At 48.5% G+C, this 16,965-nt stretch overlaps 1 protein-coding gene across 12 annotated transcripts in view; it reads right to left on the bottom strand.

Annotated features, from left to right (window-relative positions):
• EPHB2 (EPH receptor B2) overlaps window positions 1-16,965 on the bottom strand; it is a 115,014-nt gene that overhangs the window by 77,150 nt on the left and 20,899 nt on the right. For 11 of the 12 annotated variants that reach the window (XM_083628554.1, XM_083628558.1, XM_083628559.1 and 8 more), the window contains exon 2: window positions 8,991-9,055. In XM_083628554.1, coding sequence (XP_083484680.1) covers window positions 8,991-9,055 — 65 coding nt within the window. Of the gene's footprint in view, window positions 1-8,990; window positions 9,056-10,737; window positions 10,815-16,965 lie in introns of those variants that run through there. The other variant, XM_083628555.1, reaches the window with a different exon arrangement.

The raw sequence follows: 16,965 nt of genomic DNA, 5'->3' as shown, positions 1-16,965 counted from the left end.
GCCACCCAGGCATCTCTAGCTGGTCCTCAGGACTCCCCCAGAAGGCCATGCCCTTCTCTTCCTTTGAACCATTCTTGAGAGTCCTTGCTTGCCTGGATAGAGGGCAGAGAAAAGCGTGTGGGCCTCTGTAGAATCACAGAACTGTAGAGCTGGAAGGGACTCTGGGGTCATCTAGTTCAACCCCCTGCAATGAAGGAATGTTTTGCCGAACATGGGGCTCAAACCCACGACCCTGAGGTTAGGAGTCTCGTGCTCTAACCACTGAGATAGCCTACTGTTCAAGGGTGAAATTTATAGCCATTGCTCTGCTTGCTATTGCTGCTTTCCTCGTCTCTCTCTCTCTCACACACACACATGGTAAGTGGTCCAGAAGGGAACATGGCCGTTGGGCTGAAAGAGGTCCCCTATCTCTGCCGTGCAGCCTCAAGAATCCTAGAATTGTAGAGTTGGAAGGGACCCAGAAAATCGTCTAGTCCAACCCCCTGCAAATGCAGGAGCCACAGTTAAAGGCTCTCCATCCTCTAGTTCTGCTGCAACCAAAGGTGCAGAGCCAGCGCTAGACATTTTGCCACCTGAAGCCAAGGATGAGATGCATAGAAGCCAACTGGACAGGTAGTTGCAATTTATTTCGACACTGGCAGTAGGATAGTATCTTCCACCCCACAAGGTTCATTTTGGGTGTGCAGGGAAGGATATGCTGCGGAGAATATCCAGCTCTGTCCTCCAATGGAAGGAAATTGTTGGTGAGGAGAATTTAGGAAGAACAGCTGGGGAACTTGCTGCTGCCACCCACCAAACATCTACCACCCGAGGCAGTCACTTCCCTTTGCCCAAGGGCAGAGCCGGCTCTGCAAATGTGTGCAGTCCACCTTACTTTGCCTCTCGACCAGGCTGCATTCACACGGCAGTTTCTTCCGTTCTCCTGGCATTTCCCCAATTGTTCATTTCCATGTTGTGTCTGAGCTTTCATACGATGCAACAGCCATTTCTGGAAACAGAACTCTCTATCCGGCACAACTTCCATGTGATTTGCTTGCAGAAAAGAAATATATTTGCAACGAACACTCCTGTGAGTGGCTTTCTGTTTCTGTGAGTGGTTTTCACATTGTGGCAAAGCTCAGATATCGGCCTGAGATTGTGGGAGGCTGCTGTCCATGGGTGGCACTGCTATCACCCATGGTCTGGAGTGCCTAAGATCCCTGCAAAATCTTTTTTGTAGTGCAGATGATGGGGTGAGAGGAAGACATGATAGGCAGAAGTCCTGCCATATCGCTTTCAGCTCCCTTAGACCAGTTGTAGGGAACCTTCTCCTGCTTTGTGGGCCAAATTTGACAGGTGGGTGGGGCTTTCCACCCTCCAATCCCCTGATGTCACAATGATGTCAGGCGATGGGGGACTTTTCAGTCCCCAAGTTGGACCAGACATGGGGCTCGTGAGGGAGTTTCATGCAGGGAACCTCCTTGCACAACCAGGGCTAGAAGAAAACAGGATTTGGTTCTGCCTTTCCACCCCTGCCTGAGACAAACTGTCTGTCTCCATCCTAAGAAACAATTGCATTATTATTTTCCCTCTCATTTCTGCTCAAAACATGTACCTGTATGGCCGATGCTTACCTGCCAGTTGATGCCGCCTTCTTATGGGACATGGATTTCTGCAATTTTCTTGGCCAGTACTGAATTTTGAAAATTATAGTTCTCGGGGAATGAGATGCTGTGCACTGAACTGATAACAACTTGGTGTGAAAATGCACTTTCTGGCTCAAAGTGGGGGATGTATATTTTTGGATGGCAGCTGCCAGACCTTGAAGAATCCTTAGGGAACCAGCTCTTTGGGAAGAACACGTAGGGGTGGAAAGAATCATACAATTGTCCAGTTGGAAGGGACCTCCAGGGGTCATCTGGTCCAGCCCCCTGCAATGCAGGAACCACAGCTAAAGAATCTATGGCAGCGGCCACAAAACCTGTCTATTCTGGTTTCTCTCAGTTTCTCAGAAACAGAAACGTTTGTCTCGGAGCTTGTCATAAAAGAAAAATGCAAATATGGGGGGGGGGGGAAGGAGGCCCTTCTGCGACTGACAGGCCTCGCCTCTGATCAGAGAAAATGCCTTTACCAGGGATCTCCGACCACAGTGCTTTGGGGGAGGGATGCTGAAGCGATGTATCCATTTGCTCCTGTCCATTCTGTTCTGTGTTGTTTGCTAGTTCTGCTTGTTTGGGAAACGCAGGGCATCAAAGCCCTTCTGCCTCTGTGCCACATGCCTGCACATCCTCTCCTGTCAACTCAGCTTTGCATTTTCACCCCCGCCCCCCTGGGCCCCCGGTCGCCTGCCCTAGTGACATTTGGTTCCAACTGAGAAGAACACAAGCCAGGAGTGGGGGGGGGGGATCACAACTCCTGGCACCTGAAATACAGTGGACGCTCGGGTTGCAAACGTGATCCATGTGGGATGCACATTTGCAACCTGCAGTGTTTGCAACCTGCGTCCACACGTTTGTGCACGCGCGGGTTAAGATTCGGCACTTCTGCGCATGCGCAATCACCAAAACCCAGAAGTAACCAGATCTGGTACTTCCCGGTTTTGGCGGTCCGCAATCTGAAAAAACGCAACCTGAAGCATCTCTACCCAAGGTATGACTGTACTGCAAGTTACTTTCCAAGGAGCACTTTCGTGATTCAAGGCCATTTTTGGGAAGGGGATGCCTTTTTGTTCTTTTTTTAAAAAAGCAACTTAATAATAATAATAATAATAATAATAATAATAATAATAATAATAATTTGTTATTTGTACCCCGCCCATCTGGCTGGGCTTCCGCAGCCACTCTGGGCGGCTTCCAACAAAGATTAAAAATACATTAAAATGTCACACAGTAAAAACTTCCCTGAACAGGGCTGCCTTCAGATGTCTTCTAAACGTCAGGTAGTTGTTTATCTCTTTGACATCTGATGGGAGGGCATTCCACAGGGTGGGTGCCACTACCGAGAAGGCCCTCTGCCTTGTTCCCTGTAACATCACTTCTCGCAGGGAGGGAACCACCAGAAGGCCCTCAGCGCTGGACCTCAGTGTCCGGGCTGAACAATGGGGGTGGAGACACTCCTTCAGGTATACTGGACCAAGGCCATTTAGGGCTTTAAAGGTCAACACCAACACAAAACAGAGGCGTCGACCCTGCAGGGTGTCAGGCATGAAGGAGAGTGACGGTGCCGGGTCTGCCTTCTCGTGGGAAGATGATGTCACAGGTCAAGGAGGTCTTGGCCTTTTGCAGTTTTCCCATTCCACCTGCCCCTGCTTCCTGCTTGATGCCCCACCCCTTGCCAAAGGAGCGGGGCGATGGGGCGCACTATGGGGCCTCTGGAGTCTGCTTGCCTCCTCCCACTCAGCCGCCCTACAGCTGGGGGGGGGGGGGGAGGCAGCGGGTGGACCGTTTGGGCAGCTCGGATCCTGCTCGTGTCCAAGCCACCACATCTCTCCCAGGAGAGACACGTGGCTCGGGCACGCTGCAGGCCCCGCGGTGAATGCCGCACGGCATTTTGTCACCCCCTCAGTGGTGACACCTAGGGCAGCCTGCCCCCACCACACACCTCTTCACCCGCCCCTTGCCAGCCACGGATTGGTCTGTACCACCTAACAAGACTCGCAGGAATCTGTGAATGTCTGAACCTGACTTATTTGATGCCAGAGTCCCTCGGAATGCGCCCAATTTGGCTCAGGACTCAGCCAAATCTGGTGCACACCGCTCCTTTAAAGATGCCTAAATATAAAAGCACTCCTAGGCTGATTTATCTATGTGTTGTTCAGTTTCCTGATCCACAGACACCTGTCTCCAGTTTGCTACTTTCGTACAAATTCCCCACTAAGAGCATCTGAAGCATTAAGCGATTCCTCTTTAACCATCCCCAAACTGTAAAGGCTGTCCTTGCCCGAGAACCCCGGCAGCACTCCGTCTGAAATTTGGCAGGATCCGTCCTCTCACGGGAGGCTAACAAGCATGCAGATATCATTCATTTCTGCCAAAAATGAAAGAGGCTACAGATGGCTTCCTTTAAAAATAATAATAAAATAGAAAAGGTTCCCATCACAAAATCCCTGGACCTATCTGCCTGCAATTTGGCAGGCTTCATCCGCTCATGCCGAGCAACTCTATCCGCAAGTGTCATCAAGTTCCGTCAAAAGGGAAACAAGTTATAGCCTCTCCCTCCCAGCCATTTTTCATGTGATAATTAAAAAAAGAGGGAGGCACAAGCTTTACTTTCATTTTTCTAAATTGGGATTTGGGTCTGAACCGAACTGGGAAATTTTCAAAGCGCTGAATTGGTGTCCGAGCCAAATCTAGTAGTTGGTGTGCACAACTCTGTCCAATTACAAGAAAATAAGATTTAGACACAATATTAGGAAAGACGCCCAGATGGCACACACTGTTTGACAGTGGAGCAGATGGTCTCACAAGGTGGGGAATTATCCTTCACTGCAAGCAAAGGCTGGGTGGCCCACCTTTCAGGGCTGTTGTGGCAGGGATTTCCTGCATCAGCGGGTCAGTGGTGGACTAGATTGGATGACCGCTGAAGCCTCTTCCAACTCTACTATTGTTATTATTATTTATTTATTAAATTAGTATACTGCCCTTCATCCATAGATCTCAGGGTAGTTTGCAACATGATAAAAAAACACAAAATACATAATAAAAACAAGATCAAACAAACCAATACCCCCCCCCCCAAAAAAATTAAAAGGGTATAGGATGTTCATCAGCCAATGGCCTGGTTGAAGTTTTCACCTAGAGCCTAACAGTATATTTTAACTACTCTATCCCGAACTTAAAAATGGAAAGTGTAATGCTGGGGGTCAACAAAAGAGGTTTAAAGACGCTCTCAATGTAAATCTAAAAAAATGTAGTATAAACACCGACAACTGGGGAACACTGGCCTGCGAGCACTCCAACTGGAGAACAACCTTGACCAAAGGTGTCATGGACTTTGAAGATGCTCAAACTCAGGACGAAAGAGAGAAATGAGCTTAGAGGAAGGCATGCTTGGCAAACCCTCACCGTGATCAACTCCCATCTGGAAACCTATGTCCCCATTGTGGAAGGATGTGTGGATCCAGAATTGGCCTCCACACTTACGGACTCACTGTTAAGACTTACGGACTACTGTTAAAACCGTGTTCATGGAAGACAATCTTACTCAGCTATGAAGGATTGCTGAAGAAGAAGAAGAAGAAGAAGAAGAAGAAGAAGAAGAAGAAGAAGAAGAAGTGTATAATGAAGGCACCAGCCAAAACTCCATGAATCATGCCTTCTATTTAACCCCCGTGCCCCACCCCAGAGATGGACATTTCTGCTGGTCCATCAGAACTCTTCATCAAAAATTAAAAGGTAAAAGAAGAGTTCTGGAGAAGCCTGGCCACAGCAACCTCCTGTGATAACTCATCAGAACAGGAGTGACTTACGTGCAGCCCTCTTAATCTTAGACAAACTTCTGGTTGCCCCCACCCCCGGAAAACAGGCGTATCCATGAATACCAGGGACAAAATAACAGGAAATGTCATTGGTACCTTGCTCACATGTTTCCAAGAAGCCTCTGGTACCAGCCACAGGAGTAAGATGGACTCTGTTGACATCCACCCTTTCATGGAAAGTCTGCTTAGGTTCCGAGTAGCTCCTGAAACCTGCTGTGTCTGCACTTCCTGAGTCTGAGCAAAACCCAGAAATTGTTGGTTCAGCCTGGCTCCCTTCAGTCCCTGCTTAGACCTGCTCCCCATCCCGCCTCTGTCCTCCTCCCCTCCCCTCCTGGCAGCTGCTCTCTGCTCCAGACTTCCTCTCTGGCTAATTGATCCCAGCTCACACCCTACAGGATCGCTGTGGCAGTTCCTGCCAGGTGAATTCCATCACCATGACCCAAGCGGTTCAGGTTTACTGGCTACTGGCTGGACTCCCGATGCTAATAGCAAGGAAAACACTTAGCGTTCACATAGCATGAAGCAGTCAAAGCGTTCGGCACACACATTAGCTCTGCAGATCCTGCAACTAATCTGCAAGGAAGCGAAGTGCTATGATTTGCCCCCATGTTACAGATGGGGAAGCCCAAGTCTTCAAGAGCGTCCCAGTGTGCCTAAAGCCAAGTCATGAGTTCACAGCTCTGGCCAAATTTTGACTTGGGGCTTCAGTGCTCAGAGCACAGTTCCTCGATCATCCTGCCTCTACTTTGATGATGCCCTAATGATCCCTTCCAACTCTACAATTCTATGGTTCTGTTATTCCAAGCCCAAAGGGCAGAAGCAGTGCCCTCTCCTTTATGTCCCAAGTACCAGCACCAGCACCAGGGCAGTGACGCATTCGTTCACCCCTTGCTTGCCCAATACATGTGGCCCCTAAAAGATAAGGTAAAGGTAAAGGACCCCTGGACGGTTAAGTCCAGGCGACTATGGGGTTGTGGCGCTCATCTCGCTTTCAGGCTGAGGGAGCTGGCGTTTGCCCGCAGACAGCTTTCCGGGTCATGTGGCCAGCATGACTAAACTGCTTCTGGTGCAACGGAACACCGTGATGGAAACCAGAGCACACGGAAATGCTGTTTCCCTTCCCGCCGCTGCGGTACCTATTTTTCTACTTGCACTAGTATGCTTTCGAACTGCTAGGTTGGCAGGAGCTGGGACAGAGCAACAGGAGCTCACCCCATCAAGGGGATTTGAACTGCCGACCTTCTGATTGGCAAGCCCAAGAGGCTCAGTGGTTCAGACCACAGCACCACCCACGTCCCTATGTGGCCCCTAGAAGGCTGCCAAAGAGGCTATTTGGCCCTCAGGCTGAAAAAGACTTCACACCCCTGGCCTAGCTGGGTGGAGGCAGTAAACTGCAATCATACCGCTTTGCTTTCTCCTTGTTGGTTGGCTTAGAAAGCAACCCCAGAGGCCCCCAGGTGGTTTGCGCCTGACAGAACTATAATTCCCAGCATGCTTACCAAACTAGTTCCCAGGGTTCTTTAGTGATGTGTCTTAAATGTGCTTCAAATCTGCAGTGTGTACACAGCCCATGCTGTTGAAGAGGGCATTCAGGACCTTTACGAGTTTAAATGAAAGCAGATCCACGTGAAAACACATCGAAGGCTCAGTTAGCACACATGGCTTCCCCTAAATAATCCTAGGAACTGTTGCTTACTAAAGGTGCTGGGAATTGTAGCTCTATGTGTGTGGGAACTACAGTTCCCAAGAGTCCCTGGAGGCATATGCCTTGAGTTTCCTTAACTAGCTTTTTTCCTAACTCCCAGCATCACTACCAGCTTTTGCTTTTTATCCTTGCAGCTTATTTGATTGACCAGTTGCCAGTTGATTTGGGTTATGCATAATATGCTTATCTTTAATTTGCATTTGATTCTTCCATCGCAGATGCCTTCAGTTCAAAATGATGGGTCGTATATGTGCGTATTTTCTTTTAACAAATGAAATACAGCCTCTAGAAAGCTCCCTGCTTCTGATTTACTTGTCTGAGACAGGTCTGGCTTACTGTAGCTGCTTGCTAGGTTACATCTGCAAGCAGATTGTGTGTGTGTGTGTGTGTGTGTGTGTGTGTGTGTGTGTGTGTGTGTTGAGACTACCTGGGGGAAATAAGCATTTCCTTGGATTCAACACCACAAAATGTTTTATTTGCATACCCCCCCCCAAAAAACCCTATTCAAAGTGTGATGCCTAAACATCAACTTGCTTCCCGCAATGGCATCCAGAGTGTCCCCACCCTCATTAAACACCTTTTTTAAAAAAATAAAAAATAAATTGCCATGAATTTAATTAATCAACTAATTGCGTTCATTAGCGCTGTCAGCCTTATCAGAATTATTATGTGAGAGTTTGCGGCATTCCGACGGAAAATTACCTAGGCATTTTCCTCGGTGCAATTCGCAAATGAGCAGCGAGCATTTGGAGCCTTCCCCTTATACATATTACATGGAGGGTTCTGAAACTGGCTTGGGGAGTGGGGAGCTTTTCATCAAAAACCTGCAAATCTTCTCCCTCCCTCTCCCTTGTCAATATTGAAGAGGCTCAGCGGTAGATTGCATGCTTTGAATGCAGAAGGCCCTAGGTTCTATCCCAGACACCTCTGGTTTAAAGGATTGGGTTGCAAGGAATGGGAAAAGCCTCTGTCCGAGATCCTGAAGAGCAGCTGCCAGTCAGAGTAAGCAATACTGGGTTGGATGAGCTAATGGTCTGACTCAATATAAGGCAGCTTGTCAGGAGGGCATGTCAAAGGTTTGAGGTTCAATCCCCAGATCAGGGAAGCGGGTGATGGGCAGGACTCTTTGCAGCCTGAGAGTCAAACAGTTGGAGCTGGCATTAGGCAGCTACCAGTGTTGCTGTCCATCGTGCACTGCATGCTTTGCATGTTTGCAACCCTGCCAGATAATTCAAATGGTATCCACCGTCTCCCACCACCAAGTCATCACAGCACAACTTGCAACCTTGAAGAGCCACTTGAAGCTAGCTCATTTCCCTCTTTCTTGGAGACCAATATAGAAAGTTGTCCTTGACCAAGCAGACCTTTCTCACGTCTAAAGATGGGCATACATTCGATTCACATTTATAGGCAAACTTGCCTTGTTCACACTTCCCGCACGCAAATTGAAAAACAGCTGCCCTTCGAAATTCACACTTCTCCAGATTCTGCAGTTCACCTATCCGGCTGAGAAATGCATACAAAAATGCAAAACACTGGGATGAAAATACATATATATGTGAAAACGACTTCCAGAGATGCATGCGATCAGGGGAAATGCTTTTGCCAAAATGTGTATATTAGGAGAAACCTGCACAAAGCACTGATTAGTTTTCACAAGGAGTTTTTTTTTTAAAAAAGCAAATAGGTGTAGAAATGGGGAGAACTGAGTTTAAGATTGGGGAAATGAGAAACGCCAAAACTGATAGGTTCACACATCCCTGCTCATGTCGGACTGACGAAGCCCCTCTTCCCCACTCCGGTTCCTGTGCCTCTTCCCCACAAACTCACCCCTGATGGTGGATGCACTGTCCAGCCTAGCTCTGCCGTTGCTGTGGTGGAGTCCATCAGTGTTTCTGCAGGTGAACAGAAAAGAAAAAGAAGTCAGAGGTCACCTTCTCAACCAGCCCAAGCTTAGAGTTGACCCCTATTTGGTTTCTAACCCTAGAGCTAAGCACTTCAGCAGGTGGTGTGTTATGTACTGAGTTGAATAGGATCCAAAATGCAGCAATCTGATTGGTCCTAAAACAATAGGATCCAAAATGCAGCAGTCTGATTGGTCCTAGAACAATAGGATTCAGAATGCAGCAGTCTGATTGGTCCTAGAACAATGCAGCAGTATGATTGGTCTGCAGGAGCCACCCAATCCGGCTCCAGGTGGAAGTGAATCCACAACCTGATTGGCCTACAGGAGATTCCGGAATTAGCCAATCACGTGCAGCCCATTGTGTAAATAATGTATATAAAGCAGATACTTTGAGGGGACTTTCATTCCTCCTCACCACTATGAGCTGAATAAAGAGCGTGAAATCCCCTCTCAACTCTGAGTATATTTCATGGTGCTTCCCCCACTGGGCTGATGTTGCAGGAAAATGCATGCCAATCTTACCCAAACGACAGCAATGGGATTCCAGGTTACAATCCTAACTCTGCTTACCTGGTAGATAAGTCCCACTGAATTGGATAGGACTCACTCCTGAGCAAACATTGGTTAGGAACGCACTAAGTTTCCCACAGAGTTTTGCCATTCCCAAATTGTCAAGTTCTTTGTTTGAAATATATATCCGAATGAATAGTGATTGAAGCTCAGTGGAAGATCTTATTCCAGATGCTAGGTATCACCCACTCTGGAATATATTTATCATGGAGAAGATTAGGCATAATTTGAGATTTTGACAAGGACTAGAACCTCCAGATACTTTTTAGATAACTTGGCATTCCTTCATTACGTAAACAATAGAAGCTTCTTTTCCAAGCCCAGCAAATCTGGAACTACATTTGATATTACTTTTATTATTTTTCATTTCATTCCTATACCACTTTACAGTTCGAAGGAACGATCTCAAAGTGGTTGACAACACAGTCAAACATCAAATCAATTAATCCAGAATAAAGCATCATTGAAGAAAGTCAGATATAAAGTATATATTCAAAGCAACAAAATTAACAGGAAACAGAAACATTATCAGTATCGGTGTCTGTGTGTAGACACCAGCCTACTGTACAAATGGTAAAAGTTACATTTCTTGCTTTGGCCAGTTTAGCCTCTGGCCCGTCCACTACAGGCAAGCGGCCCCCAACAGAGGGAGATGTGGCGGCACTGTGGGTTAAACCACAGAGCCTAGGACTTGCCGATCAGAAGGTCAGCGGTTCGAATCCCCGCAATGGGATGAGCTCCCGTTGCTCGGTCCCTGCTCCTGCCAACCTAGCAGATTGAAAGCACATCAAAGTGAAGTAGATAAATAGGTACCACTCTGGCAGGAAGGTAAACGGCGTTTCCGTGCGCTGCTCTGGTTCGCCAGAAGCGGCTTAGTTATGCTAGCCACATGACCCGGAAGCTGTATGCCGGCTCCCTCGGCCAATAAAGCGAGATGAGCGCCACAATCCCAGAGTTGGCCACGACTGGACCTAATGGTCAGGGGTCCCTTTACCTTTACCCCTGCAGTCAGGGATGACTGTGTGGCGCCAGAAGCACTCGTCCTTTGCAACCGTGAGAATCATAGAGCTGGGACTCTCAGGCTCTGCTGTTTCCTCTCACCTCAGCAAAGACAGAGAGGGGGGCTTGAGGGGACGTCAGGGTGTGAGCCAGGAGAAGGCACTCGACCGCCTGCCCTCCTACAGCAGGACGAGAGAGCCAGGGATGCTGGTCTGTGGGGCTCCTTTTGTGCCGTTCCAGCCCACGTCTGTCTCTGCAGGCCGGCACGCTGTGCCTGGCATTTAAAGCAAATCCTCCTCGGCCGATGGGAACGGGCAGGCGCAGGCCTGGCTGCCATCCCGGCAGGAGTCTGTGCCACTCCCCCCTCCCAGGCCCACTTGGCCGAGCCAGCCCGACCCAGCCTGCCCACGTCGATGGGCTTTTCATTAAAATGTCCGTGCCGCCATGGCTGGCCTCCCTCCAGGCCGAAGGAGATGCCAGGGCTGAATGCCGCTCTGGCCCCCGAGGGACCAGGGCAGGCGTATCTTTGATAGTAAAAAGTCCAGCTTTCCAAGCAGGAGTAGTGGATTTGCGGCGGCGGCGGGGGGGGGGGGACGACATTGGCAAGGCATTAGCCTGCCCAGCGTGGGGAGAAACTGTGAGGCGTCTCCCAAGGCCCAAGTTGTTGTGGGCAGTATTCCCAGACGTGGGGCTGGGGTGGGGGCAGCTGCGGAGGCTGGGGGAATTCAGAAATCTTTTGTGCCTCCATAAAGGCAACCTCTCCTCCAACCGTCCGTCCCCCCCCCCTTTATTCAGGTGGATTCTTCCTCCCTCCTTCTCTGGCTGAGGAATTCACCAGGGGTTTTCGGGTCTCCCCCCCCCCTCCAGCATCATTACCTCATTAAATAAGCGTCCCCATTGACATCGGGTCTACCCCCTCCCCACGAGCTATACTGAGTGGAATTAATTGCCCAGATAATTAAATGCTTCTTTTCCCCCCTCCCCCTTTTTCCTTTTCGCAGGCCTCAAATCTTTCAAGTGCAAACGGCAGCCGCGCAGACACCAAAGTCTCCACGGCACACGACCTGCCACATCTCGCCACGCCGAGGCACCGGGTGCGAGGCAAGGCCACACACAAGGCAGAAGGGTGGCTTCGGGGCTGGGCCCTGGCACTGCAGGTGCAGATCCATAGGGATCTGCTCTGCCGAAATGGCAGAGAGGAGAGTAAAGTACAGTGGTTAGAGCGAGGCTTGCCTAGCCCTGCGCTCCCATGATCCAGTCGAGGAAACCTCAAGGACAGTTCTTAGAAGGTGAGGTTCATAAGAACATCATACATGCATGCAGGATCTGTTGGAGTCAGAGTAGAGAAGCTAAAATCATATATATGACTGACACCCTTCTTTGGAAATTAATCCCATGTCCAGACTTTAACATTCAAAAGCTTTACAGTGGTACCTCAAGTTACGGATGCTTCAGGTTACAGACGTTTCAGGTTACAGACTCCACTAACCCAGAAATAGTACCTTGCTTCAAATAGTATCTTGCTTCAAGATGAGAACAGAAATCGCACGGCGGCAGTGCGGTGGCAGTGGGAGGCCCCATTAGCTAAAGTGGTGCTTCAGGTTAAGAACGGACCTCCAGAACAAATTAGGTTCTTAACCCAAGGTACCACTGTACTTACAAAAACATTTGAAGCACTATGTACACTGTGTACTGTAAGCCACCCAGAGTGGGTGGGGTATAAATAATAAAATTTTGACGATGATGATGCCACTTTAAACAGTCATGGTTTCCACGAAAGGATCCTGGCAGCCTTAGTTAACAAACAGTGCCGAGAGTTGTGAGAAGGCCCTTTCCCTCGCGGAGCTACCATGTATCTGCAGGTGCTACTCGCGTGTATCTGGATGTGACCGAATTCTCTGAAAAGCTTGGTGAAACGAAAATGTTTTGAGTATGTTTCAAAATAGAATAATTGTATGTGCCTGTCTACAATTCAATAGAAACAGCATTCCAAATTACTGGTGCCACTAAGCTAAAAAGCTTTGGTTTGCATACAAAGTAGAGGAATATGTGAATAACTGTGGGAAAGTCAGGCCTGCTTCCTCAGATGATTACAATAACGTGGCCTGTGTTTAAGAGCCATGGTCCTAGACCGTTGAGGGCTTTATGCCCTAATTTCATTAATTATTACTATTAATGGCATATATAGCCCACTTTTTCCTCCAAAGAGCTCAAAGTGGTGCACATTTAATCCCCGCAACAACCCTGTGAGGCAGATTGGGCTGAGAGGCAATGATAGGCCTATGGTTACACCCAGTGAGCTTTATGGCCAAGCAGGGATTCGAACCCTGGTCTCCCAGGTCTTAGTCTGATGCTCTAACCACTATGCCACACTGCTTCTCACTAGCAGTAATATTGGCTTGGTGATGTTCCGGCAAGCAGTGAGCGCTTTCAGCACCAAGGGTAATATGCTGATGTGGAGCTACTGCAGCCAAAAGGTTTGCTCCGTAAATGAGGACTCTGCCCAGGGTCTTTGAGTCCTACAGGAAGTCCTGCAGGGTGTACATGCACCGACCTTAACTGCTCAGCTCCAGACAGATCCTGCTTCCTGCGAGGAAGCTGCTCAGGGGGTCAAAACCTCATAAAGATGAGCCAGGGCTGGGAGATATCCTGCCATACCCTCTCTGCAATTATTTGCTCTTGGCCTTCTGCATTTCCCCAACAGCCAAGAGCGCCAGATTTCGGTGTTTTAACTGACAGGCTGCAAAGCAAGCAACTGTTGCCAGCTCCGCACGGGCTTCTACCCAAGAAATGGCTGGCGAGGAGGACAAGCGAGAAGGAAAAGGGACTCCGTTTTGGGATGCTCTGGTGGCAAGAGTGTGCGTATCGATGGCACAGGGGAGCGCTAGCAGCACAGCAGTGGGTGTACAAGCATGCAAGTAAACAGGATGCCAGGCTCGGTGGTGCTTTTGTCTCATCCAGCAGGGCTCTCCACAGGTGCTTAGTTTCCCCTATTTTTAAAAGGCATGCATGTACCCTTGCATGCGCATGCAGGTCATGCTCAATCACATGTGCAATCCCAGGCAGAAAAACAACAGTGGGTAGTCAGTCAAAATGCATGCTGGCATCTCTATACCGCAAGGAGAATCCACATGACAGTAGGATATTCCAAGGTAACTTTTTGATTAACTTTGTATTTAACAGCAAATCTACCTGATTCGCAATCTCTAAAACACAGCCACCCTTCAAAGTCCAAAATTTGCCATGCAGTTCTCCAGCCAAGAAAGGTTTGCAAAAATGCACACGCTTATGAGGAAAGGCTATATTTGGGGCTTTTTATGGTGACAGCAGTCACGAAATCAAAAGACGCCTGCTTCTTGGGAGAAAAGCGATGACAAACCTAGACAGCATCTTAAAAAGCAGAGACATCACCTTGCCGACAAAGGTCCGTATAGTTAAAGCTATGGTTTTGCCAGTAGTGATGTATGGAAGTGAGAGATGGACCATAAAGAGGGCTGATTGCCGAAGAATTGATGCTTTTGAATTATGGTGCTGGAGGAGACTCTTGAGAGTCCTATGGACTGCAAGAAGATCAAACCTATCCATTCTTAAGGAAATCAGCCCTGGGTGCTCACTGGAAGGACAAATCCTGAAGCTGAGGTTTCAATACTTTGGCCACCTCATGAGAAGAGAAGACTCCCTGGAAAAGACCCTGATGTTGGGAAAGATGGAGGGCACAAGGAGAAGGGGATGACAGAGGACCAGATGGTTAGACAGTGTTCTTGAAGCTACCAGCATGAGTTTGACCAAACTGCGGGAGGCAGTGGAAGACAGGAGTGCCTGGCGTGCTCTGGTCCATGGGCTCACGAAGAGTCGGACATGACTAAACGACTAAACAACAACAAATTGGGGGGAAGGGATAAAGGGGAGTGATGTGGAATGATCATAGAGGCACATAAAGTTATGGTGCAGAGAAACATTTGTAGAAAGTTGAGGTTTGCATTGGATGCTCTGCCCACTTCTGTTTCTGGCCCCATCCACCAGTGACATGTGCCTCCCCTCCAAAGACTTTCCAGGAGGAAAAGTTGCCCTCAGGCTGAAAGATTTTCCCCACCCTTGCTTTAAAGGCAACCTGGTGCACAGAAACTACACTGCTGAAGTTTTTCCTTGCTGTAAGTTAGAAAGGGGAAGATTTGGCTGCTTCATTTCTGCATGCGGGGATATTGTTAACACGGACTGGGGAAGGTATCCATCCTGCCTAGCTTTGATGCAAGGAGCCAAGACTGGAACCCACCACCCAGGGACTGGCCCTTGCATCAGCAAACATCACTTGTTTTTCTTCTTGATCCAGGGATAGCCAACACCTGTAAGGTGTTGCAGCTTGCAGACTCTCCAAGTGCCCCTATTTTCCAGGGACAGTCCCGGATTTACAGAAGCCATCCTGGTTTCTGATTTGATCCCAGAATGGTTTGGTCCCACTTTTCCTAGAATGTCCCTATTTTCATTGGAGAAATGCTGGACGGTATGGAGTTATGTGAACCCCTGGACAAGGAGAAAGCAACTAACAACCTTTAGAAGACATCTGAAGACAGCCTTGCATAGGGAAGTTTTCTAGATGTTTAATGTTTAAGTGTGTGTGTGTGTGTGTGTGTGTGTGTGTGTGTGTTGGAAACTGCCCAGAGTGGCTTGGGCAACCTAGTCAGATGGGCAGGGTAAAAAGTAATAATAATAATAATAAATTTTATTTATATCCCGCCCTCCCCAGCCGAAGCTGGGCTCAGGGCGGCTAACAACAATCAAAATAATCCAACGATTCTAAAAACATTTCATTATAAAAATTAATTAAAATCAAATTGATGGCAACCATTAAGCAAAATTCTGTGCAGATTGCCAGAGGAGGGGGTCAGAATATTATTATTAATAATAATATCGTTATTATTTTTATTTTATTTATTATTATTATTATTATTATGGATGTCCCTATTTTAATCAGAGAAATGTTGGAGGGTATGATCTTGAAAACGCCAGGCTGCTTGGGTTGCCTCCAGAACCAGTTTTGTGTCAGGCACTCAGGCCTGAGAGAGGACAATGGAAAGGCTGATTCATTGAAGATCCAGACTTTGACAGTATGGAGGAGGGGCCTGGTGACCTCCCTCACTAACAAGTAGCTCAGGACTGAGCAAATTTTGCCGTTTTCCTGTTGGGTGGTGGTGCAATATTGGCCGTTGAGTGTCACATGACTTTTTTTTTTTGGCCAGGAGGATTATGGGATGTTGTGTGGCTGTCCCATCCGGGACCACCTGCCCTAGCTTCAGATTGGCCCATGCCATGTGACCTCCCAGGCTTGCTGCATAGTTGGCACTGCATGTTGTTCCCTCATCTGAGCACCTGTAGCAACTCTTGGGACTGGCAAGGAGGCCCCTCACTGCTCCTTGTAGGCTTGTATGTTTCCCCAGAACATGCAGTACAGGGTGATTGACATTTAATCCCACTGCATCAACCGTAAGATGAGGCGGGGCGGGGGCAGGCTCTGTATGAATAGGAGAAAAACCCTACAACAGCGGTTCTCAACCTGTGGGTTCCCAGATGTTGTTAGACTACAACTCCCATCATCCCTGAGCTCTGGCCTTGCTAGCTAGGGGTGATGAGAGTTGTAGTTCAACAACATCTGGGCACCCACAGGTTGAGAAAGGCTGCCCTACAGGAAGGTTTGCATCCCAACTCCTGCCAGAGATACAGATTTTTGCGGTCTAGCCTGCTCTGCTCTGATTCCTCAGAGCCAGCCGCAGAACGGAGAACAGCTGTGCTAGGAGCTAAAGCAGGCAAACTGACCTAAATCTCCACTGAATGAGCCCAGGCTGGCCTAGTATCAGAGCAGGGAAAGCAAAGAAGTCCTTCCAAAACCCTGACCATACCAGAAGGGTTTGAAGAACACAAAGAGAGCCCTGTTAGATCAGGCCAGTGGGCCATCTAGTAGTTATCGAGAGCCTTCCCTTCCATGAATTTGCCACATCTTCATCTAAAGCCATCCAAGTCGATGGCCAGAGCCACTAATGGCAGAGCAACTAATGCAAATTTCACCCCTAGCTTGTACACAAACACACACACACCCCTCTTAATCTTCCATCCAGGAAAGCAAGAGTCCTCATCAGAGGACTTTGGGAATATGTTCCAGCCAGCCACAGAGACCCAAGGTGGGTATCTTCTAGCAAGGTCAGTGAGGAGTGTTACCTGGGGAGAGAGGGTGTGGCTGGGGAGGGGTGTGTGGCCTGAGAGGGTCCCAAGGGCCAAGTGGCGAGTCCTGGAGGGCCGCGTTTGGCACCCAGGGCTAAGGTTGCCTCCTGTTATCCT

Source organism: Podarcis filfolensis (assembly GCF_964270895.1).
Source record: "Podarcis filfolensis genome assembly, chromosome: 8".
Taxonomy (NCBI): Eukaryota; Metazoa; Chordata; class Lepidosauria; order Squamata; family Lacertidae; genus Podarcis; species Podarcis filfolensis.
Note: the sequence above shows the minus strand (reverse complement) of the source record. Positions and strands in the feature narration are given on the sequence as shown.